General features: G+C 54.8%; 7 protein-coding genes and 1 non-coding gene across 8 annotated transcripts; 3 read left to right on the top strand and 5 right to left on the bottom strand.

The window, feature by feature from the left end:
* Nucleotides 1-164: 164 nt before the first annotated feature.
* Nucleotides 165-3,678, bottom strand: ASPACDRAFT_1882893 (uncharacterized protein; the record flags this gene model as incomplete). Its single annotated transcript, XM_020198302.1, has 5 exons — nt 165-1,288; nt 1,392-1,457; nt 1,524-2,550; nt 2,610-3,367; nt 3,415-3,678. 5 exons carry the CDS (start codon nt 3,676-3,678, stop codon nt 281-283), a joined length of 3,123 nt encoding a protein of 1,040 aa, XP_020052961.1. The 3' UTR covers nt 165-280.
* A 1,939-nt stretch (nt 3,679-5,617) lies between these two features.
* ASPACDRAFT_125366 (uncharacterized protein) lies at nt 5,618-6,029 on the top strand. Its single transcript, XM_020196810.1, has one exon. It carries the CDS (start codon nt 5,652-5,654, stop codon nt 5,988-5,990), a length of 339 nt encoding a protein of 112 aa, XP_020052960.1. The 5' UTR covers nt 5,618-5,651; the 3' UTR covers nt 5,991-6,029.
* Nucleotides 6,030-7,737: 1,708 nt separating this feature from the next.
* On the top strand, nt 7,738-9,963 carry ASPACDRAFT_1890997 (uncharacterized protein). Its single transcript, XM_020198601.1, has 4 exons — nt 7,738-8,199; nt 8,269-8,398; nt 8,477-9,166; nt 9,337-9,963. Exons 1-4 carry the CDS (start codon nt 7,960-7,962, stop codon nt 9,657-9,659), a joined length of 1,383 nt encoding a protein of 460 aa, XP_020052959.1. The 5' UTR covers nt 7,738-7,959; the 3' UTR covers nt 9,660-9,963.
* A 3,005-nt stretch (nt 9,964-12,968) lies between these two features.
* Nucleotides 12,969-14,243, bottom strand: eng2 (putative GPI anchored endo-1,3(4)-beta-glucanase; the record flags this gene model as incomplete). Its single annotated transcript, XM_020197135.1, has 1 exon — nt 12,969-14,243. A coding segment is annotated over one exon (1,275 nt), but the record flags the coding sequence as incomplete, so codon positions are not given.
* A 3,152-nt stretch (nt 14,244-17,395) lies between these two features.
* On the bottom strand, nt 17,396-19,006 carry ASPACDRAFT_46789 (uncharacterized protein; the record flags this gene model as incomplete). Its single annotated transcript, XM_020201843.1, has 3 exons — nt 17,396-17,487; nt 17,543-18,515; nt 18,575-19,006. 3 exons carry the CDS (start codon nt 19,004-19,006, stop codon nt 17,396-17,398), a joined length of 1,497 nt encoding a protein of 498 aa, XP_020052957.1.
* Nucleotides 19,007-19,711: 705 nt separating this feature from the next.
* ASPACDRAFT_81284 (O-phospho-L-serine:2-oxoglutarate transaminase) lies at nt 19,712-21,689 on the bottom strand. The gene is made up of 10 exons (XM_020205839.1): nt 21,547-21,689; nt 21,353-21,471; nt 21,116-21,290; nt 20,894-21,062; nt 20,714-20,836; nt 20,640-20,665; nt 20,403-20,588; nt 20,162-20,354; nt 20,019-20,109; nt 19,712-19,963 (listed from the first exon to the last, which is right to left on the bottom strand). The coding sequence occupies exons 1-10, from the start codon at nt 21,651-21,653 to the stop codon at nt 19,881-19,883; spliced, it is 1,272 nt and encodes a 423-aa protein (XP_020052956.1). The 5' UTR covers nt 21,654-21,689; the 3' UTR covers nt 19,712-19,880.
* A 471-nt stretch (nt 21,690-22,160) lies between these two features.
* ASPACDRAFT_t270 lies at nt 22,161-22,250 on the bottom strand. The gene has a single exon. It is a non-coding gene; the product is annotated as a tRNA-Asp (tRNA).
* Nucleotides 22,251-22,824: 574 nt separating this feature from the next.
* Nucleotides 22,825-24,068, top strand: ASPACDRAFT_54484 (uncharacterized protein; the record flags this gene model as incomplete). Its single annotated transcript, XM_020202889.1, has 4 exons — nt 22,825-22,929; nt 22,992-23,224; nt 23,280-23,641; nt 23,824-24,068. 4 exons carry the CDS (start codon nt 22,825-22,827, stop codon nt 24,066-24,068), a joined length of 945 nt encoding a protein of 314 aa, XP_020052955.1.
* Between the last annotated feature and the right edge of the window lie 539 nt (nt 24,069-24,607).

Below are 24,607 nucleotides of genomic sequence, written 5' to 3'. Positions count from 1 at the left end.
ATTTACTCCGGTTGCGGTAGCCGGATATCTTTATATACAAAGAGGTTAGCTGTGCATTGTCTGTCTAATCTTCAGTGTTTCGATCAATACAATTGTACAATGCTGAGAAAGAGCTAAAATGACAATCTATTTTGATTGAATAAACTAATCAATAATATTCATCATGGTATCTCTCTATCTCGGACAGAAAAAAACCAATCCGCCCAAATCTGTACAGTGCAAACAAAATATAAACATCGAAGAACCAAGCCCAAGCCCTCACTCTATCCCTCCTCAATACCTAAGGTCTGGGCCACCTCCCCATCCAATCCCTAACATAGCGCCCCAGAATCCCATCCTCGACGATCCTCAACCTCCCATTCCGCAACGTAACACTATCCCTCTCCGCCCGATCCGTACAGAACCCAGGCTCTTTTCTGGCGTCTGCATACATCGCCTCATAATGCCCCACCAACTTGACCGCAGGGTTCACCCCCTCCTCCCCGCGCGCCTCACTCTCCCGCAACCTTTCCAACCACTCCGCAAACCCCACCGTCCGAAACCCATCGAACCCGCACTTCTTCAACCCCTGCAACAACACCCCCCAGTCAAACCGATGCGGATTCGTCAGGTTATACACGGAATCATCATCCTCCGTCCAGCTATCCACACTGCCCGCATCGGAGTCCGTCTCCGAGGAGAAAGACCCTCGCCGCGACGCCGGCGGCGTATGCGAGCACACGGCGCGCGCGATCTCCAACACAGCGGCCACGAGCTTATCGACCGGCAGCCATGCGCACTGCACCCCGTCCAACCGGGGCAGACAGCCCAGCGTCAGCGCGGAGCGGAGCAGCAGCGGCAGGGCCTCATCGTCGTTCCACAGCCCGCGCTTCGAGTGGCCGGAGACCTGGCCGATGCGGAGCGTGAACGCCCGCGCGGACGCGGTGCGCCGCGCCGCGCTGACCATCCGCTCACCGATTAGCTTCGAGCGGCCGTAGCCCATCTCCAGGGCATCGGATAGATCGGCGATGGGGGATTCCGGGACGAGGGGTTGCGGGGAGCCCAGAGCCGTGGAGATGGAGCTGCAGTACAAGAGGACGGCGGGGGAGGGGAGGGCGACGCTGAGGGAAAAGCGGAGGAGGTTGTGCAGGCCGCGGAGGTGAGGCTCGAAGGCGCTGAGCGGGAGGTTGAAGTTGACGGGCCATGCGGTGTGGATGATTAGCGAGACGGAGCGGAGCATTTCGTTGTAGACGTGCGGGTCGAGGCCGAGGTGCGCCTGGTCGAGGGCGCTGGTTAGGGCTACGATCTTCTGCGTGCGGAAGGCTGGGAGGGTTAGGTGTTTTTTGGGAGAGGGAGGCGAGGATCGAGGCTTTCGCGTCGCTGCGCCGCGTCAGGCAGTAGATGCGCGACACGGTGTCGTCGTTGACGAGTTTGTAGAGCGTGTGCGCGCCGATCGAGCCCGTTGGACCGGTGAGAAGCTGGTTTCGCACATGTTAGCGCTATCGCAGCGCACTGGGGATAATGCTGCGGGGCTGGGTACTTACAACGCTTCGGGTGTTGGACACCTCCTCCGGACGAGGGGTGTGCACCGGGAACCCCGACGAATATTTCTCAATCAGCGCCGGCATCATGGCCAGCTCGTCTTCGTCTGCTACTACCCCCTCATCGGAGTGCCCGCTCTGCGCAGCGGAAATGCACTCCGCCAGACGGGCGATGCTGCCGGTCTCGAACACGATGTTGTGGCTGATGCTCCGGCTGCTCGCGAGGCGGAAGTCGCGCAGGATCAGCCGGCGCAGATGGATGGCCTTGAGGCTGTCCATGCCCTCGGCAAAGAAGTCCGTCTCGAGGTCGAGGCGGGGCATGGCCAGCTCCTCGCGGCAGAGGCGCAGCAGATGCTCCTCCGTGGCCTGCAGGTCCAGCTGCAGGGTGCCGTGCGCGTCCTGCTCCATGCGGTTGTACATCCCCTCAATCACCTCTGCGTATCGTGAATACACCTGGGCGCGGATCATCGACCCCTTGTCTGTGCGGGGCACGACGCGGTCGGCGGCCAGCACCACGACCATGTCCCGGGAGATCTGCGAGAACTGCTCCGCGTGCGCGTTGGCGTCTTCCACCGTGGGCCAAACGAGGTCCAGAAACTCTGCGTCCGAGTATCGGTGCGAGCCGTCCGACCGGAAGACAAGCAAGCCCGGCACCGACTGGCTCACGCCCACCACCACCGCCTCGTCGACCAGGGGGTTCTGCTTGACGCGGCCCTCGATCGGAAGGGGGAGGACCTTCTCGCCGTTTACCAGCGTGATCCGATCGTCGATGCGCGAGACGTACTTCCACCGATCGGGGATGGTAGGGTGGGGCGTGAAGACGTCGCGCGAGTGATACGAACCAGGCGGATCATCGGAGTTCGAGGCTGTCAGGGCGGGATGGCCCTGGAGGTAGACGACTTCGTACAGCTCATCGCCGATGGGCTTCATCCAGATGAAGGGGCGGATGTTGTCAAAGAACTTCATGTAGTTCCAGTAGGGATCGTCGGCGGGGCGGGAGATCGACTCGGCCACTAGTCCAGCTTCCGTTCTGTGCATCATTGATTATCAGCAACCGCAAACAAATCCCTGTCGAAACAGAAAACTCACAATCCGAAAGACCCGCCAAACTTCACCCCCTCCGCGACCAACCGATCGCCCAACTCATCCGGACAGGGGGCGCCTCCGTATGTGACCGAGTCGCAGCGGCGCAGGACCTGCAACCCCCGCGGACTGTCGACCAGGAGCTGCAGGAGGTACGGCACGCCCTGCACGGACTCCGGACGGGCAGCCTCCAGGGCAGCGACCGCCGTGCTGGCTGTCAGCGGAAGTGAGGCGTCCCACATGTACGCGGTGCGGCGCATGTACATGGCCTGGAGTGCGGTGGAGAGCCCGTGAAGATGGAACCACGGAAGGGAGTTGAAGGAGGTGTAGCCCGGGCCACGCATGGGATGCGTCATCAGGGCCTTGTGGCTGAGGTACAGGGGTTTGGGGTTGCCGGTTGAGCCGGAGGAATGCAGGATCAGGGCGATCTTGTGGATTTGCGTCTCCGGGCTGCGGCTGCGGCGGAGCACCAGCATGGCCGGTTCCTCGACATCCTCGTCCAGCGAGGGTCGTTGCACGATGGGGCGACACGCCACCAGCTTCAGACGCAGGATCTCCCCCATCGTGGTGCGGATGTTGGGGGTCTGGCCGTACAGGATGGTGTCACAGCCGACCATGTCGAGCAGGGCCACGCAGGCGGATGCCGATAGACGCGGGGACAGCATCATCACAGTGTAGCCTAGTCGGCTCAGGGCGAAGAATGTGACGACCATGTTCAGGTCGGAGAGCGTGAATAGCGCCACGATGGCTCCATTCTGGCGGGGCTGTTATTCGGTCAGCGGTGCTCTACCAGAGAGAGTTGGTTACTTACTGGCTTGAAGCCATAGTCCATCAGCGTGCACACGGCTTGATCAACCATGCAATCCAGGTCCAACCCGGAGAAGTACTCGTACTCCACCGTATCGTTTTGGGAGGGTTTGGGGTAGGCAAGAATAGGATGCTGGATGGGGTCAGCTGCCCGTAGACGGATCAAGTCATCCAGCAGATGGAGACGACCGAAGCGAGCAATCAACTGTTCTGGCGAAGAGGGCTTGAGCCTCTCGTGGGAGGTCCCTTCATGATGAAGGATACCCATGGTGAAGGATCAAGGTGATGTAGTGGGTCAGAATGATTTCGAAGAGGTATCACCGGGCGCGACATGAGTCTTTTAAACCTGAGGACGGTAGATGCGATGTGTAAGAGACATGGAACCCCGTCTCCGTACTGCCACTCGACGGAGCCACTTCGATATCCCGGTTTGGGAATTCACACATCCTTCAGGTTAGTAGCGGTAACTATACCAGTGGCAAGCCGGCTATGAAACCGACCCCTATAATCCCGTGGCATCATAGATCCGAAGCGGTGAAATTGGTATGCGGTCTGAATCAGGACTGGCTGTGGGAAGGATTTTCTTTTTCGTATTTTGTCCTTTTTTTTTTTCTATTTTTTACCCTTGCTCTGGTGACCATGACGTGGGTCGGGGGGAGATGACGAGGAGAAGAGGGGAGAGTAGTGGAGAGTGACTACTCGTACTCCGCAGTGACGGCGCAGAAGAGAAGCTCAAGCCCTAACTTTAACCCATCGCACGGGCCCAGATCGGGCCCAGACCCATTAAGCACGATCGGGACGAGTCGCGTAATGACCCTATTTACCCAGTCTGCTAGCAAGCAGTTCCCGTCGGTCAGGGCAGGTATCCAATTATTCAGGGTGATGGATGGACGGTCACACTGCAGTGTCGACTGCACGAGCGGGTTGCCAGGCGATCCCCAGTGATGATGAAGGAGTTGCGTGGTACTGCATGATGCCGTCCACCTTTTTCTTCCTCGACCCTCGTCAACCAGCGTCTAGAAAGAGGGAAATGGCCAGGATGCGCCCAGGATGTGACCAGGATGATGCTCCAGTCACCCGGGTTGTCGGCTCCAGGAACCTGGTTTCCCCCCCTCCCCATCAGCCATCCAAAAAGTCCCGCGGGTCGATCGACGATCAATCTGGTTTTTACGTTTTGGTGCCTAAAATGATGATGCTTACTACAAAGTATTATCACTTTCTCCGTCTACAACATGTCTCAACACAGTGGGGAAATATGGTTCAGCCCAAGGGGGCAGAAGAGGGGGGGAAATGCAGGATGTCTGCCAATGGAAGATGAATCGCGGTGCGGTGGCAGGCAGCGGGATGTGAGGGGAGACACAGGCCCACTGTCGCGGGAAACCCATACAGCAACCAGAATGAATGATGACTGGTGTCTCCGTAACTGAATTCAACCTTGTACACAAGCTTCCTATTTGGCTTTGGGTTTTTCCTTGAATAGAAATTCAGACCACAAATGATTTTTTAGGGTCCACTGGTTCGGTGGAGCTGACGGACGGAGTGGCCGTGTGGCGAAGAGTTTACCGACCGAGCTGAAGAAACTCCATTTGACTGGAAGAGGTCCACGGTTTTTCGGCGACACTACCGGACTTGGGCAGGGGGGAGAGGGGGAGAGAAGAAAATAGTTCACGCAAGTTAGCGAAAGGCACGAACTGCGCGTGCAGATAGGTAATTCTGCAGCAAAGGCGCCTATCTGAGTGTCTGGGGGGTGGGTAGTGACTAAGTCCTTTTCTGTTGCAGGGTACTTTTGGCGAGCTGGAGGAATGACAAATTCTCCGCCTCACTTTGTACGGTCCCGCGTTGTACTTTGACTCCATTTTGTCAGTCACAGTATCGCAAAGTGACAGATCACCTCGATCCAAACTTGGACTCTCTGCTTTATCAAGAATCCGTCCCGGAGATGGCTCAATGGGTCAATTCTATCCGTAGATTCTCCGCCCAAGTAGAGGAGCTGAGTACGGGTGGAGACACGGCGACTAGTGATTTACTCTGTAGTCGGTACCGTACAAGTGATCGATGATCTATCCACAGGATACTCCGGACTAAAGACAACTCGAAGGAGGTAAATAGAGCCTTGCAATCTGATTCGCTCTCAGCAACTCCCCTCTAGTATACTAGGACCCATCGAGCCCTGAGATCTTCCGGAAAGGCTCGGGGAAAGCCTTCTTCCCGTTCCCTTCCCGCCATTACTGTCCTCAAACAATGGGCCCAACCCGCCCTTTTCCACTGGCCTATTCGATCAACATCGCCTTGTCATGTTTGATACTCATCACTCCTCTCAACGGTTTGCTTTCTTTTCCTTCCAGACGTCCAGGCCTCACCGAATCTTCTGCTGCTTGTTTGATCCTCTTTTTCAGGCCGTCTGGACGCAACCTGATTGGATGGGGCAGGGAAGGGGTAAATTCGAACCGCCACGCCCAGAAAAAGCAACAAGCAGCAATATTGCGTCTTTCGCTGCATGAGCTATGCATTCGCCCAATCACTCTCTTGCAATTGGATGATCTCGTGTCGTCAGTCCCCCCTCCATTTTCCCTCCACTGATTATCCCTGTGTAACAGAAAAGCAAAGAGGAAAAAAAAATTCTTCAGTCCTGTCTGCATTCCTTTGGTCCCACAGCCCAGGGTGGTGGTCCATCCCGGCTTCGGCATCTCGATCATCTGACCGGAAGTCCATGTCTGGGACTTCTTTGACTGTCCTTTGTTCATTTCTGGGCTACTGTGAAAAAGAAAAAAAGGTCCTAATGTAAACCCTTCCGTCGGCTTTTCGAGAATCAACCCAAGCCACAAATCGAGGCTGGTGATGAGGCCGGAAAAGAAAAGAAAAGAAAAGAGAAACCCATGATTCGGCAGCATCTATCCGGGTTTATCGCCTGCCTCGGTTGATCGTCTATCACCAAGATCATCAAGTGAGCACATGTTCAGGAGAACGTATTACCGGAGTACTGCCTTGCAGAAATCCTGAATCGAGGGGAACGTGCTGAGAACGAATCATGGAGGTGTTGACGATCTCTCAATCTGGTGGTTGCTCGCAGCTCGGTCGCTCGGTCGCTCATTCGACTTGACTTGACTCGATTCCATCCGATTGACTTTCCAAGCGACTGCGATCGCGACGCTATGAGCGTCTCCCCCTCCACTCAGCTGATACAGCCCATTCGCTGCTTGCGGAGGTTGATCCATGGATATGGAGACGGGCTCCATACGAAGGAAGGGATCCATCGCGGCGGCTAAACCGACTACCAACAGACACTCCTATCCAGGATCCCGGGATGAACTTGGGTCGTATCTCGCATGATCAGACGGGGTCCGTGGATGACCTCGTGTGAATGGTGGAAACTCGACTCGTGCATGCATTCTCTCCGCGTGAGAGAAGGGGGGAAGTTCATCTACGTGACTTCCCAGATGATGCTATCTGTGTGCGATGAGACGGGGTGACGAGAGACACCTCTGGCTGAGATGGGCGAGGATGACGACTTGCCCGCTCTGTAGATCATTTGTGCAGCGTAGATGTCAGGATTCCGATCGTGCGAATGTGATACTATCCCGGTGCAGAATGACGGACACCGTCTGGACGCTGTGGCGCTGTGTGGCGCTGGAGACCCCGGGAAGGAAGACGATTGGAAGCTTCTCTCCGAAGGAGGGATTGGCATTGATAACGCCCGATGGGAATGTATCACGGTCGGATCCTTTCTCAGTCAGCTGTGTCTGGCTGGTTGTTCGCCCCATTGATGTAATCTCACTCTGCCGGCGTGCAGGTATACCTCAGCTTGCAGAATAGATTGAATGTACGGAGTATACTACATCATCGTGAACACCACCATTGAACCCAATGTGCCAATTTAGCTCCGAGATATTCAGACAGAAAACCAGTTTCAACGTGCACCCATTGAGCCCCTACAGAGATAATCCCTGTCTTGCAGCTTCACCTCCTGCCGGAAGTGCATCAAACGTGTAACACCGTCCCACGTAATCCGCCTGCTCTCCCGTTTCGTCTCCATCTCTCCGTAATCATCAAAAGAAAAATCCCCAGCGAGAAAAAAAAAAAAAAAAACAACCCCCAAAACTAAATTAAATCTCCGAGCCCTTGGCCCCCCTACCCCCTCGCGGGGTCTAGCCCTGTCATCAGCAAATTATTGGAAACCCTATACCCTATACTGATAGAGTACCCCTACGCATCAGTCTTGCACGGATAGCTGCACGCATCAAAGCCGCATCCAAGGATTTACCCCCCAGTGCAGGGTCCATCGATATAAAAGCCCTAGAGACCATGCCCGATGATTCACACCGCTGTTCACAATCACCGTGATTTCTTCCACCGCTGGAAAAACGAACCCAACTGCTCAGACTTTATTTTTTTTTTCCTGCCTGCGTATACTTCTGCCCTAGACGCGCTCTAGACATTCTATAGACCTTGTCGAACTGCAATACTGTCCTTGCCATCCTGCCTGTGCATGAAGCATACGCCCTCACCTCCACCTGCTTGTCTTTGCTTTTGCTAGTATCGGTCAGGCAACATGGCCCCGATTTTCCTCGGTGACAGCAGCAACAGCGGCCGCAGCAGCAGCAACGAAGCTCCCACGCCCACCGCACCAGAATCTTTCCTCCCACTCCTCGAGCAAATCAAACAGGCCGTGCTGCAGGAAGAGAGCCCCGACCGGACGGCCAAATCTCACTTCCAGCTTCTGGGACTGGTGGACCAACTGCGCCTCGCCATTGAGAGCCCGACCGAGACGCTGCTGCGGTTGATCTACCAGGTGAGAACGCTTGACACCTGGCAGCAACAATCCCCGTTTGTGACTAACAGCCACCAAAACAAAAAAAAGCCCCCGCAGAACGCCGCCCTTCGCACCGTGATGGACATGAACCTATTCCCACTGCTCATGGACCACCGCCCAGCAGGCCTGTCCGCGACCGCGCTGGCCGAGAAGACCGGCGCAGAGCGGGCTTTGATCGGTACTTGACCCCAAACCCAAACCCCAATGTTCCAGACAATAATCCAAGATCCCTTACTGATGCTTAATCGTCTGACAGTCCGACTCATGCGCGTAATGGCCTCATTAGGGCTATGCACGACCCCGGCGGCGGAGCACTACGCCGCGAACGAGAAGACCGCCGCGCTGATCGCGCCCATTGGTCGGGACGGGGTGCCATGCATGTACGTTTACCCTTTACCTATGCATCAGCACAGCAGCAGCAGCAATATCTCCCCAAGCCACCTTCACATCTACTGTACCTCTCAACCCGAAACGATATTAACACCCTCCCAAAGCTACGACCTAACACTACCAACCCTCTCCACCCTCCCCACCTACTTCGCCACGCACGCCTACACCACCCCCAAGGAATACGCCCACGCGCCCATGAAATGGGCCGTCGGCGCCAGCCAGTTCGAGTGGCTGGCCGCCCACCAACCCCGCCAGCAGCGGTTCAACTCGTACATGGCGAGTCGGCGCGCGGGGAAGCCCGAGTGGTTCGAGATCTATCCGGTGGCGCGACTGACCGATCCTTCATTGCCGCCACTCCACGAAGACGACCCCGAGGCGGTGTTGATTGTGGACGTAGGCGGGAACCAAGGGCACGATTTGCTCGCGTTCCAGGCCCGGTACGCTGACCTCCCCGGGCGGCGGGTGCTGCAGGATTTACCAAAGGTGGTGAAATGGGATGTCGGGAGGGGGATTGAGGCGATGGGGTGTAGTTTCTTGGAGGAGCAGGTCGTTAAAGGTACGTCCCCTCTCTCTCTCTCTCTCTGTGGGGCTTTTCTTGTGGGGTGGGGTGGATTGTGGGATGTGGTGGTGTATGGATTCACCCCTTGCGACATCCTCAACCTTATGCCCCAACGTCAACTCGGTGAGCACCGCGGTCACCGATCAGTATGCTAACGGTGGCACCAGCCGCACGAACCTACTACTTCCGCGCCATCTTCCACGACTGGCCCGACGCCACCTGCCTCCGCATCCTGCAGAACACCGTCGCCGCCATGGACCCCGCGCACTCGCGGGTGCTCATCGTTGACATGGTCCTGCCCGACACGGACGTGCCGCTGCTCCAGGCCTCCCTCGACATCCAGATGATGAGCATCGGGGCGGGCGTGGAGCGCTCGGAGCGCCAGTGGCGGGATCTGTTGGGGAAGGCCGGGCTGGAGGTGACAGGGATTTGGAATACGAATCCCGGGATGGAGTCGGTGATTGAGGCTGTTATCAAGCCAAGGCAGTAATCTTATCCTCTACGGTAGGTGATGGTTTGGGTATGTGTGGGGATAGGGGGTTGGCTCGAGAGGCAAAGGCAGTGTTCGGTGTTTCAACTGTGAATAGGGTGGTGTCTGTGCGTATTTAGGTCCTATCGGTACATGACTTATCTGGGTAGGGAAGTTGATAGATAGATAGATAGATGGTGATGGTGATGGTACAGGTATGAAGGAAGGTCGGCGTTAGGTTGACAACTTGACAGGGCGCTACGTCGTGGGTTAGGGTTTTTTGACAGGTCCAATAAACTAAATTAGAAACTCTGTTTCCACCACTTATGCCTCCCTCTTCCACCACCAAAACACAATTCCAACACAATATCCGGAGTCTCCGGCGAACACGAAGTTGCCTTCAATCCCAGGAAACCTCCTTACTGAGTCTGGGGTGTTACAACAGCAGCAGCAGCAGCAGCAGCAGCAGCGCAGCCTCAATGGACTTCCTACCACCTTCAAACCATCCCGAGACCCGCAACGCAACAAAGCAAAAGGTACTCAACCCCAACTCGGCTCAAACCCCCAGACCTCCAACCCATACACTTTCCGCCCCTTGCATAACCACCACCTTGCAACGTAATCCCCTTCAAGTAGACTAAACACCTCAGTGCCGCCGCAGCGGTCACGATCGGTTATCGGTATCGCGACCTTTCCTCCGCCACGCACGCACCAACCACATAACCTGCTACTCGTCGCCATGGCACCCACCATCGTAGAACAAGCACTCCACGACCACGCAACCCCACCCGAAAATTGCATATGAACCAAATCCACATCCAGCATAGCCTGTCCTCGTCCTCCAACCTCTGCTCTGCACAATTAACATCGTATTATCATACTTTATTGGAGTTTGAGCACCCAGCCGGTGGAGAAGAGGTTGTCAGTTGGAGCTGTCATATTGGTTTACCGCAAGGGGGTGACGGCGGCGCGGTCATGGGGTTACGGACTGGAAAGGTCGGTTTCACGGCACTTGAAGCCGGATGGGGGGACTGTCTTCGCACCGAGAGAATCACCGAGGGATGTGGAGGCTGGGTCGTCGACTGGACTGGTTACAGTGGCTATTGTTTTGGACAGCGCCTTCTCGGTTCGGCATGGTTGGGGAGAGGAGAGTCAGGTATACGGTGTGGACAAGCACTGCATTGGCCCCTGGCTCTCGTGTCGAGGCTGCACTCGGTCGATACTCCCTTCGAAATGGCATTGTGGTTATGCGGAATCGGACTGCTGGTGAAACAGGTTGGATTTTTCATTTCCCTTACAAATTGCTGATAGGACGGCTAATACTCCCGTGCTTCGGCTGAATTGATGGTTTGCCTTGGTTCTATGTTGCGTTTCTGTGAAACCTCATTGTCTACACTAGCACTTCTAAACTATTCTGAACAGCCTTTCGGACTCACTTGATTCAACTATTTAATCTATCTAGATTTGACAAGTAACAAGGTTGAAGCCAGCAGTGTTGAACCAACAGCCATCAACACGCCGGCATCAACAAGTGGACGAAGTTATAATACATGAATCCACGATGAAGGGAAGAGAGCTTCCATGGGATATATTGCAACAAAAACAATTTCAAAACAATTAAGTTCAGTGGCTCTAAACAAGCAAGATCATGGCGAGAGCGCCAACGATGCCGGACGCACCAAGGGACATCTTGCTAGCACCACCAGTGAAGAGGGCGGCGGCAGGAGTAGTGGCAGACGATGAGCCAGAGCCGGAGCTGGAGCCGGATCCCGAGCTGGAGCCCGAGCTTGAGGTTCCAGAGGTGCTGCTAGATGAGGTAGGAGCACTCGTGGGAACGCCAGGGGCGGCGAGTCTGCTAGACGAGGGAGCGACGGAGAATGAAGGCACAGCAGAGCTGGAGGCACCGAAGCCGATGGCATCAGCACCGGACGGGATAACCCCAGAAGCGCCGGATCCGTGGCTTCCACTGGAGGAAGCAGAGCTACCCTGACCGTTGGCTTCGGCGCTGGCACCGCTCACAGAAGAGCCATTGGCAGATGCAGCCGCAGACGCGAAGTTACCAGAGCTGCCGTTGGCTTCAGCACTGGCACCGCTTGAGGCAGAGGCCGAGCCAGATCCAGAAACAGAGCTGCTTGAGCTGCCGTTGGCCTCGGCACTTGCTCCTGAGGCAGTGGAGCTAGCGGAGCTACCCGAGCTGGCATTGGCCTCAGCACTTGCGCCAGCAGTAGAGCCAGTAGAGCCGGAGCCAGTAGAACCAGAAGATCCAGTAGAACCGGTAGAACCAGTGGTAGACTCGGAAGAGCTGCCAGTGGAGGAGGTGCCAGCGGAAGTGTTTCCAGAAGAGCTACCAGTGGAACCGGTCGAGCCAGTGGAGCCGGACGAACCAGTGGAGCCGTTGGAAGAGCTTCCAGTGCTGCCAGAGGAGCCAGTAGAAGTGCCCTGATTACCATTGGACTCTGCACTAGCACCGCTGACGGTGGAAGAAGAAGGAGACGAGCCGGTGCTAGACTGAGTGGACGAGCCACCAGTGGAAGGGGTGTTGTCGGAAGAACCAGTGCGTGACTCTTCAGAGGCAGAAGCACCGGTGGATGAGCCGGTAGTAGAACCAGTAGAACCAGTGGAGCCGGTTGAACCAGTCGAGCCAGTAGAGTCAGTCGAGCCAGTAGAGCCAGTAGACCCGCTGGTTGAACCAGTAGAGCCAGTAGAGCCAGTAGACCCGCTGGCTGAACCAGTAGACCCAGTAGACCCAGTAGACCCAGTAGACCCGCTGGTTGAACCAGTAGAGCCAGTAGAGTCAGTAGAGCCAGTAGAGCCAGTAGACCCGCTGGTTGAACCAGTAGAGCCAGTAGAGCCAGTAGAGCCAGTCGAGCCAGTAGAGCCAGTAGACCCGCTGGTTGAACCAGTAGAGCCAGTAGAGCCAGTCGAGCCAGTAGAGCCAGTCGAGCCAGTAGAGCCAGTAGAGCCGCTGGTTGAACCAGTAGTGCCAGTAGAGCCGGTCGAGCCAGTAGAGCCAGTCGAGCCAGTAGAGCCAGTAGAGCCAGTCGAGCCAGTAGAGTCAGAATCAGAGCCAGCACCAGAGCCGTTGGCCTGAGCGCTAGCACCGCTGACAGTGGTTGAGGAGGCAGCAGGAGAAGAACCGGCGCCGCTAGCGTTAGACCCAGAGGAAGCGCTCCCACCGGTAAGACCAGCAGCACCAGTCCTCTCTGCAGAGCAGACAGTGGCAGTAGCAGTAACGGTCACATAACGAGTAGACTTGGACACGGAGCTCGAGTTTTCACCGGCAACAGAGATAACACCGACAGTGGCGACCTGAGAAGTGGATTCGGAATCGGCAGAGGCGGACTCGGCGGCGGCAGCGGGAGCAACGGTGGTGGCAGCAGATGTGGCGGCAGCATTGGTAGCGGCGGCATTGGTAGCAGCACCGTTAGTGGCAACAGAAGTAGTGGCAGCAGCATCGGTGGCAGCAGAACTGGCAGAAGCAGCGGTAGCAGCAGCGTTGGTAGCAGCATTGGCAACAGACGTCGTGGCAGCAGTAGCAGAGGCGACAGACTCGGTCTCGCTGGCGGTAGAGACAGACTGAGCAACAGAAGTGGCACTGCTGGCAGCGACAGAAGCAGAGGCAGAGGCAGAGGCAGTCGAGTTACCAGTCTGGAAAATCTTGATGTAGTTGATCTCCCAGAAAGACTCCTCAAAAGCAGAAGGGTTCTCGGCAACATAGGCAACACAGCTCTTGGTAGCACTGGTCTTGTCGCTGATAGGGCAGCCGGACGAGAGGAAAACACCACCGGCCCAGTCACCACAGAAGGTAGTGTCGAAGATGAACTTCTGCGACTTGAAGTGTTCGGCGAAGTTGCAAGATCCCTGCAAGTGGCCCATGGGAGTGCCGAAAGCAGAGATATCGGGGGTGCCAGCAGTAATCGACGTGGGAATCGAGTCACGAGCAAAGTACCAGAACTTGATATAGTCCTCCTGCCACTCCATAGCATACACACCACCACCTTGTTCGTTGAAAGGGGTGCCTGAAGAACCCTCAGAGCTCTGGACGACACAACCCGTGGTTCCAGCATCCTCACCACAGTGGGTGGCGGTCAAGGTACCAGTCATATCACTTTGGGCAGAGACGTCACAGGTGCCGCTGGTGTGAAGGACAATCTCGCTGGCCGTGTTCAAGTTGACAGCCTCAATGATATCAATCTCGCCATCGGCAGGCCAATTGGCACCGGTCGACCAGAAAGCAGGCCAGGTACCGCATACGCTGCCGGGCATGTGTGCGAGATCAATGATGAAAAGACCGTGGTCATAGTACTTCTTGCTCTCGATGCGGACCGACTCACGACCGGGTCCGGTAGTGCTTAGCTTTGTTGTGTGGTCAACACCCATGTAGAAGGAGCCATTGTTGTTGACCTTGACCAGTCCGGAACTCTCCGCATAGCTTTGGTTAGTGTAGGTGACAAAACCGTTCGTGGGGTCCGCGCCGGTGTAGAAGTCGAAGTATTCGAGGAAACCCTCGCCTTGCCAGGTTTGGACGAGGTTGTAGCTGGTGGCCAGGGCAGGCGAGATAAGAGCGAGTGAGCTCACGCTGAGAAGCGTGAATGAAGAAGGCATCGCCACTGGAGTGAGGTCAAGCGAGCGAGGACGATGCAAATGGTAAAGAGACGAGGCCCTGAAGAGTGGGTAGAAGATGAGATCGCGGAAGAGGGCTTTCCCGCAACGATTGGCGTCAGTAAGGGTGGTAAGGAATGATAGACAACAGCCTTCAAGGCCGATGACGTGGATTGAGAACGACCGACACGAGAGATCGAGGCGCAGAGATCAATCTGCAGCGAAAGGAAACAAAAGAATGTATAGGAATTATGAACAATCAGAAAGGGAGAGAGAAGAAAGGTAGGGAATGTACATCGAACCAACAACAAAGAAGCAAGTATGCGAAACCCGGCTCACGGCTGCGGGCAGGTCGGTCAATAATATAATAGGATAGTAAAATCCTAAATAGAACCATAACACACACCTCACCCTGGCGAGCCCCGACAGACACCCTGCCTAGCCAGAGCTTCGATGTTGAGTGGCTGCGGACCAGCATGGTTGTCGCCGGCCATAGCGAAACGCCTAGTCATTGTCGGCTGGGCCCATTCACCAAGCGTCAACGGAACACGGCCATTGGAGAGGGGGAGAAAGGGTGGTTCGTGCCGCGTTAGCGGGCTTTCCAGGCACGGAACGAATCAGCAAAGCGGAGCTGCATGAGTTTAGTTTTCCTTCATTCTTGGGCTCGGCATGTCGGGTGGATCGAACAACAGAGCAGAGACGTGGTGGTGGAAACCTGAAACGCGACGAGACTGCCCGAGGGGGGAAGATGAAACAGGAGACTGTCTTGGGTGTGATTGCGCTGCTAGCTGGTCGAGTTCTGCATGCAATGGACAAGTCTGTATGTAGAATGAACCAGGATTGTTGATCTATTGATTGTATCTTCGACCGATCGCAATCGAGCAGTGTTGTTGCTGCGCTGCAGAGAGGGAGGGAGATAGACGATGGTGTGCTGGGGGGCAACCATCAGCCCGTTCGCATTCTCGACCGGTCCAGCAGCGCCGCGGGCAGAATTGCCGATCCGGGGCACCAGTCCGAGGCAGAAGCAGAAGGCATCGTGCGAGGACCAAATCTTAATGGCGGGCGGGGATTATCAGGTTGACCGTCGACTAGATAGATAGACTATGCTCCATTCCCGCGTCGGGGTTGAGGGGGTTGAGTCCGTCCAGAGTCTAGAGTTCTAGACACGGAGAGGGTGGAGCAACACGGACGACGCCGTTGTTTCTTTGAGACCAAGTGGAGGAGAGAATAGAGACAAGAATAGCATCAAAGAGAACTCCAACCGTGTATGAGGACTAACTTTCCTTCAGCAATCATCTGCACTGAATGAATGGATAATCGATCAAAGAAAGGAAGGCGACTGGAGATGCCATTCCAGTAACTTGAGGTTGTTGCGGAAGAAAGAATGTCAGAAACGCGCATCCGCGGCACGATTCAACTGGTGCCTGACTGCCTTGCTGCCTGGCTGCCTGGCCGATGCCTCGAGTTAAAGCGTCAACTGTGGCTGGGGGAGGGGGGATTCTCCCGCTTTGCTGTGGCTCAACCGCGCCGACGCGTGGCTGACCGCCCCTCCCATCTCCCTCCAGGAGACGATCACCTCATGTAGATTTCCCATGCTCATCTATCCCATGAAAATTGAGCCTTAATTCCAAGTCCTAAGGTCATTCAATTTCTCCACTCCCGTCTCAACTCTTTCCATTCCTTGTCCTGACCACTTTCCCTGAACCAAATCTCCGTCCCCAGCACGAACAAAAGTCTACTATTTTTGTCCCGAGCTTTCCCCCTGAGCTACGATTTACTAGTATGTAGGCAAGGGACGAGCTACCCAGAAAGCAGGTGTCCTGCTCATGGGCTGAGAAAAGCCAAGCAAATCCGATGGAGACGGCCTTACGGTCCTGGACATGTGGTCCTGTGGTGCTATGGGTCCCTCGGCCCAAAGAGCCGTAACGTATCAGTAGTAGTACGGCTAGACGTCGGCCATCGCGGACATTGAGTGATTACGAGTATTTCTAGCGACCACAGAAGTTTTCAGCCGACGCTTACGAATCTTCTCTCTGCTGGCCGGACAGAGACAAACCTGTGACGCATCTAGTTATGGGGACTGCTTCCCCCTCCACGCAATACTGACAACGCCTGTCATATTCTCTTGGCTTTGCTTCCACATCTACACTTGATAATCCTATCTTGACAGAGACCCAAAATCTGACATGCAGGGTTGAAAATCTCCGTGCTCGCTAGTTTACTCCGGTAGTCTTCCAGAATGAACCCTGATCCGCGCTAGTCTCAGATTCTCGTATCCCCGTCGCTAGTCGCTACCTGTTGACTTTGGTGGCTAAGACAGGGGAACAGTCATGACTTGACTGCTAGTTTTCAGGTACAGCGCAGCCAAGAGAACCCCTGGCTCGTGCTGTGGGTAGAATTGGTCGACCTAGGGACTTTGCTCGCTCTAGATGTACACTTTGTGGGATCGGAATCGCTATTCAGGTCCCTGGCGACCTGCATGACTCGGTCAATGCCTGATCTATCGATTCGGTCATGTCCGGACCAAGAATGGGGCATGTTGCGGGCTTTTGCACGGTTGGCCACAAATTGAGAAAGCCTCCATAGAAGACCCTGTGATCCGCAGGGTGTGACTGGTCGGATACTTCGTAGACCCTCGCTAAATGGTGGAATCCGACCTATTCCATCCACCATCGTAGATTTGCCACGAACATCATTCTAGGACGTCCGATGGAACCCAGGGTCAAACACAAGCGTCGCATGGTAGCGGCGGTATGTCATTCGCATGTCGGTCTTAGAGCCACGCAACGATTCCTAATCACCGGAAGAAAGTTCCTCGGTGAGGTCGGTCGCCGACTGTGGCTTTGAGATAAGTGCTCATCCTTCCCAGACACGTAGGATGCACTTGTTGTTGACGTTCTTCAACAACATCAGATTCCTCACAGCCCGGTCATCGCATGGAACATTGCAGGGCTGTTTTCACTAAGCAGTCGATCACCTTCGCAGGAAAATCCGACCTCAGGCAGGCGTGCCGGGAAAAGTCCCTGTTACAGGAACTGGGCTGGTATCCCTCCCATGTCACATCACATACATGGGAAATGCGAAACCGGTCTGCTCTTTGAACCGAGGGCATCCGCCTGCCTTCACTTCAAATTTAGTACACCTCAGCCCATACCTCAGCCCCCAGTACACTCTCTGAGAGCCTTTTCCACATCGCGACGGCGGAAACCGGGGGTCCATCCAAGACAAATGCCACACCCCGACAAAACTATAACACGTTAGCAAATAGACTCAACTCGATATTTAACTCCGGAAGCACATACTCTTGATCAGCCGCTTCGCATTCACCGCCGGAGCAGGCTGATGGGAATCCTTCCCAACCTCCGGCGGAGCATGTGCAAACAGGCGAACGCCTTGTTCACGAAGATAACCCTCCAAGTCACCCATGTCAAACCAATCACCCGCGAGAACTTTCTGTAGGTGCGGTGGGAACTCTAGCAGAGGCTCCGGCAAGACCACCCATCGAACACCGGGCCGATGTAGGTAACTCGCCAATCCAGCCTTCGCGGCAGTCCACGGGTAATGGGTGCCTGCTCCGCCCAGGCTGAAGAAAGGGATGTCCTTCCAGTCTTCGTAGCGTTTCTTTCCGTCTTTCGTGTTGAGCGCAGCGTAGAACAGCCCCGTTAGGGTCTTACGGTCCACGATGGTCAGAGGCAAGCAGAAGTGTCTCATTATGCGCTCCGTGCTGATGTTGTCGTCGCACAAGGCAAGACAGCCGTGATAGATGCACGACATGTGCAATCGACTCATGAATACAGACAGCTCCATCTCCTGTATATCCGGCAGCACCAGCTGCTGGGGAGGAGGCCTCAGAGCCGGTCTGAATGGTGTCGTTTGCTTTTCAGATTGAAAGATGGGTAGAACAGGAGGGTAGGTCTTCCCGAAGTCAATAGGCACAGAAAATTGAAACCCATTCCCCGGAGCAGAGGACTGGGCAGAACTAGTTCTCGAGGATGCCGACGAGGGCACCAGGGCTGTCGAGTCTGCTCCGTCCTTGTTAGCATCTTTCGCCAGATTAAGACACGTCTGCACGGTATGGTGCAAATGCTCGGCCAGGTGAGGGTTCGACTCTAAAACCCCGGACTGAACGAGCTGGTCGCTGAGCGAAAGTATAGCCGAGCTCATCTGCTCGACAACGGACTCTAATTCTCCGATGCGACTCTTGAGGGAAGACATGTTCGCTTCCTTCCGCGAGCGATAGGCGCGCTGCGCAAGTCGAATCTGCCGCCGTCGCCTCTGAGCAATATTTAAGTAGCTGCTTGTCGGGTCAGGCGATGATGATAAGAGAGACATACCTCTTCAGGGTCTTCCGCCAGGGATTCATCGAGTACTTTTCGAGGCCGACCTCGTTTGGCAGTCGCACTTGCCCCGGGTGCAGGCTTTTCAAGCTCGGCGCGTTGGCGCTTGGGATGCTCTGCTACAGCATGATCTGCATGCGTCTGCTGACTGTCGATTGTGCTTGAAGTACTATCGATCTCAAACACATGGTCGGACGTGATGCCACCGAATAACATTGGCTGGGTAGGGTCCTCAGGTAACGAATCAGCAGACTCGGGCACCGGGTACGAACAAGCTGAGAGCAGCGAGGTGATCTGTGGTGACGCCATGGAATCCGACGCAGGGTGAGTAGAACCAAAGAACTGATCATGTATAGTCTCCCAGGGCACTAAAGTGGCGTCGGTTTCCGTTGCACCTTCTTGTGTTGCGGCATAATTCAGATGAGCCATAGCATCATAGGGTGGGGGTATTTATGTCTTAGGTGACCGGATGCTACTCTGTCGAAAGATAGAAAAGCCGCAGATGAGCTGTTATAGAGACGGACACTTAGGTTTGTATGCTATCAGCAGGTTGCCACACGCGAGGATTCATCATCATCGTCAGCAAGAAGGATGCCACCCAACGGGGGGCGATTATCGGCGCGGTCAGATTGTCAACGGTTGGGTAATACAATCTGGACGCCCCAAGGCCTGTGCTAATGCACGCATAACTCTTGGCTATGCAGAAAACGAAGATGTCTTGTTGGGACGTGGATGGGGATTCGTGGGATTCCGCCTCGGCCCCAATTGTTCACTAATCATTTTTTGCCTCAGGCGAGAACACGCTCGTATTTTCTGCCTGCTTTGTCACTTGTGCGCGAAGCCCGAGAAGGCGGTGAGGAAAAGAACAAAAGAACAGTTTCGCCCTTCCGTTTTGGCCAGCTGTTGGCCTCATAATCGCCGGGTTCTGCAGCGAGGTTGCGACCATTCTGCCATTAGGGCGGTCAGCACTCGAGGCTCTAGTGTCTGCCACCGCCTGTTTTGAACAGTTCCCCTGGGCCGGGTTTCGCCCATGGTCTATCTGCTGATCCCCATGGTAAGGAGCAGACAAAATAGCTACTTCTAATGTTCCTTGAATTCTGGTCTTACAACATTTCAGTACGGGGCGGTCCGTTTCGTGAGAAATACAAGACAGTTGACTGTTGAGCCAGCCATGGTAAGAGCTCGGGAATATATTCCTAGGTTCTGTTCATAGCCTTTTAGCTTTTTAGCCTCGAAACGCCTAGTCATCAAAACACGATGGCTATTTATGTGCAGATATCACTTTTAATCTCTCATCGACCTCTTAGGCAGCGAACTCCTTCAAGTAGGCAACAAGCTTCTCGACGCCGGACTCGGGAATCGCGTTGTAGTTGGAGGCGCGGATACCTAGACGTCTCGTTAGACACCATCATGAGCGATGCCAACCAACAACTAAACTTACCTCCGACGCTTCTGTGGCCCTTGAGACCGGTAACGCCACGCTCAACAGCGCCCTTCAAGAAAGACTTCTCCGACTCGTCGACGCTGCCACCCTGCTCGGGTTAGTGCATTTCGCGTGCAGCTTCGTTTCTGCGATAGACGTACCTTGGTCACACGGAAGCAGACATTCATCCGCGAGCGGACGCTCTTGTCCGGGACAACGCGGTAGACATCAGGGTATGCGTCGAGAGTCTGGTAGATAAGGTTCGCCTTCTTCTCGGCAACGGCCTGCTGTCCGTCAACCTTGTTGGGAAACTCGGCAAGGAGCTTCTTCAACACCTGACCGGCGATGTAGACACTAAACGACATTAGCCACGCACAATTGAAAGAGCTTCACGTTGCATACTCGAAAATGGGCAGAGTGTTGTAGAGACTGTTGTTCTTGGCGATGACAGAGTAGTCGAGGATGGTGGGCGCGATGGGCAGACCGAGCTTGCGCAGGATAGCGGGAGAGGCGGGAGGAGAGACCGGGGGGAGGAGGTCCTTCTTGATAATCACCCCAGTAACTCCAGGGGTACCGAGGTTCTTCTGACTTTTGAGGGTTAGTACCATAATCGAGGGGATGGTATGGATCTGTCCTTACGCTCCGAAGAAGATGATGGAGTAGTTCTGTTACGAGTTAGCGCATGCTAAAACGACATTTCAGGTCATCCTTACCTCGACAGGAATCCGTCTGGAGAGGATGTTCGACGAGAAATCACCGATGACAATGGGGTCGTTGTCTGTGCCCTTGGGCTCCAGAACCTTGGGGAAGCTAGGGAATTCGACACCATCGACAGTCTACAAAGCACACACTTTAGCAGGGCTTCAACCACGGTCGGAGCACCGGGTGCCTACCTCATTGTCGCACATGTACACCATAGCAGCCTTGGGGCTCAACGACCAGGTGGATTCGTCCGCGATCTTGCCGAACTTCCCATCGTTGATTGTTCTCGAGTCACTGACGACATTGACATACTCTGGTCCGAGGAGGCGGGCAGCTTCTTGGCTCGCCTTCAATGACCACCTGTGCAGTCAATTAGTCCGAAAGCGCGGGAATTGATCGGTCGGGACACTCACGATCCAGTCACAAGGTAGTCCAACCGCAATTCCGATTCGACCTTCTTGAGGACCTCCTTCAGCGTATCCTCCTCGCTGATCTCGGGGTGTTCCTTCACGATCTTCTGTCTTTGCTTCTCGATCCAAACGGACACGATATTATAGACGACTGCGCCGAATTGGCCGGAGCCACCACCTGCAATGGACGAGTCAGACGACCGAGCCGTAGGCGCAATGACGGAGGAGTGCCGCAAATACCTTGCATGAACAGGATCTCGTAAGAGGAAGGGATGTCGAGGAAGTTGGCGAGGTCAGCCTTAGCAGTGTTCAGGATATTCGAGGCCAGCTCGCTGCGGTGGCTGTGCTCTGCTACACCCCTATAGAATTGAGCTGTCAGAGAAAAAATGGTTGCACGGATTGGCGATAAGATCGCCGGGATCGGAGCGCCTCACAAGCCAGTGTCTTGGTAGTTCAACAAAGCCTCCGCGGCGGTGGTGAGAACGTCGGTCGGGAGGGCGGCGGGGCCGGCACCCATATAGGTGATGTCTTCTCTTCTCATGATGGCAGTAATTCTGTGGATTGGTGGTGTTGTTGGAGATGTCGGGGTGGGATCGTGGGGGAGGATAAGATGAAATTTAATGACGTGCCCCTCGCCCGTGACTCACTAAGGCAGGTACTGGTCAGTCCCGGTCCGATGTTACATAATTGTGGTACGAGAACCCCACCACAGAAGTGAGCTGTTTACATTGTGTCTGTTGGACTAGACTACGTTCTTTGGCCTTCAATTGCAGTTCTGGAGTTTGATACCGAAAGGGTGGGGCTATCAATGGCGTGATTGACAGAGAGATTTACAGTACTGGACCGTAGTACATAAAAAGGTTTGAGATCGAAACCCAGCTCAACAGGAGTCAAGAAGGCTTTCATGCTAGCTTGGGTTGTTTAAAGAACTTCAATTACTGGACATCAATTAAGTTTCAAATTATGATCTACCGCACGTGGCAAGAAACGATATCAAAGATCATCATGATGATGCGGGAGTGGTAAAAAGCATGACGCAAAAAGCAACCTCCCCGACTGGGAGTCGAACCCAGGTCTCCCGCGCTTGTTCCTGTTGAGGATTGACAAGCGGAAATCATGACCGTTAGACCATCGAGGAATTGGTGAAATTTGTATGTAATCTTTGTTCTCACGTCAGGAAAAACAAGCACAGAACCCAAAAAAGAAGAACCCATATCTCCTTGCAACATGTGTTTTGCGCGTGCTAGAGATTTAAGGATGCGCTCACATCGGGACTTTAGACCAGCTCAAGACTTTATAGTGACTCACCAAACTGAAAAGGGACGCACTTATGCCCATTGGACTTACTGTTGCACGTGGCGGATTACAGCTTGAAATTACAGTATAACCGCTTCGAATCCCCTTTCAGACATGTGAGTCTAGTCCACGCTGATGGCCAACATCAATATAACACTTCGTACGAAGCATATCTGCTTCGACGACCTAGACGTCCGAATTACGGTACATACAGTACACCAGCGACCAGCAAGGTAAAACACCAGAGCCCACGACCGCGGACAGGGCCAAGTGGATCCCCGATCTCCAGCGGCCCGGGGCCACCGGATCCAAACCATTCATCATCGTCCGCATCCACTACACACATATATCAACCTCAAACCAGCCCCAGTACACCCAAAGCAGCCACCCACAACCGTCCCCAACCAACCCACAAAATGACAGTCATAGCAGTAGCAGGCGGCACCGGCGGCGTAGGCAGAACCCTCGTTGAGACCCTCCTCCAAGAAACCACCCACAAGATCATCATCCTCACCCGCAGCGTGCGTAACTTATCCCCTGCTTCAAACTACATCACCAAGTCCGCAAAACTCACCACACGCAGACCCCCCAAGACCCACCCACCTCACGAGCCCACCACCTGCAAATCGACTACGACGACATCCCCGCCCTTACGGACATCCTCACCACCCAGGGAATCACAACCATCATCTCGGCCATCGGCATCACCACCGACGCAACCAGCCAAGCGCAACTGAACCTCATCGACGCCGCCGAGCGATCCCCCACCGTCACCCGTTTCCTCCCAAGCGAGTACTCTTTCATCCAGACGGCCGAGTAATCCCCTGCCCTATCTCTCCCCTTCCAACCCAATGCTGACAAATATAAAAAGCCTCCTCGGAATCGACCCCAGCATAAAACACTGGCTCGCAGCGGCCAACAAGCTGCACCACGACGCCCCATCCCTAAAGTGGACACGGGTCATCCCCGGCTTCTTCATGGATTACTGGGGGATGCCGCACGTACGCACGCACCTGCAGCCGGGGGTGTTTGGGATTGACGTCCTGAACTGTCGGGCGGCGATCCCCGGCGACGGGAACGACCGGATGTGCATGACGTATACGTACGACATGGCGCGGTTTGTGGTACGGTTGCTGGAGGAGGTGGATGCGGCTGAGTGGCCGGAGTTTAGTGTTGTGGTGGGGGATGTGGTTACTTATAATGAGTTGGTGGGGTTGGTGGAGGATATTAGAGGTTCGTGATCCTGAATATTCTTGCTTAGAGTTCAAGAGAGGGGGAGAGGGGGGGGGGATTGAGGTGGGAGGTTGAAGATGAAGCTCAAGAAGAAGAAAAGCAAAAGAAAGCAAAGAAAGGGCACCGTTGGAAAGCATGCGAACTCGACATGTATCGATTCTAACCAGACTTTCCAAATCCAGGTCGAAAAATCTCCGTTGTATATGACAGCCCCGAGAAGATCAACCAAGGCCAGGTCACCGTCCCTGCCATCCCAGAGGGCTACACCGAGGAGGAAGCCCACGAGGTGACCGTGCTGGTCAGTCGGCTCACCATCGCGGGGGTGTTCGATCTGCCCGTGGAAGGGCGGCTGAATGCCCGATTCCCCGGGATCAAGCCGGTCAAGATGAAGGAGTTTCTGGTCGATGCGTGGAAGGGAAAGAACTGAACCCTACTACCGGGCTGTATCCTACATCCTACTGTGTAGTCTTGCATATCTTACGGTTGGATAGTCTAGCCAAATGGAACAAATTTAAGATTTTCTTGCTTTATGCTGGTCTCTAGGTATATCCTAGTAATGCAATCTGGGCCGGAACGCTCCGTGGACTTTTCTTCCGAACCCCGAGGTAGAACAGAATTCAATATAAAGTATTTCAAACACACCAAAACACGTAAGGCACCGAAGGAGCCCTCGATCAATTCCCGATCGAATCGAACTGATCTCTACCACACTCGCAAATTGAGATCCCATCCTTACACTCTACCTAGACACTCGCCCACCAAGGACCGAGCCAGCCATCCATAGCCTCGTTGTAGTAAATCTCATCAACACCATCGTCGTCCTCCTCGTCTTCCTCGTCTTCCTCGTCCTCATCCTCCCCATCCTCATCCTCCTCATCGTACGCACATTCAACGAACAAGTCTTCGAGATGAACTGACACCGGCAATGAACGAAATGCACGTTTGGCAGGGCCAGGGAAAGGTCAT

This window comes from Aspergillus aculeatus, assembly GCF_001890905.1.
Source record: "Aspergillus aculeatus ATCC 16872 unplaced genomic scaffold ASPACscaffold_16, whole genome shotgun sequence".
NCBI classification, from domain to species: domain Eukaryota; kingdom Fungi; phylum Ascomycota; class Eurotiomycetes; order Eurotiales; family Aspergillaceae; genus Aspergillus; species Aspergillus aculeatus.
This window is presented reverse-complemented; position numbering and strand designations above follow the sequence as displayed.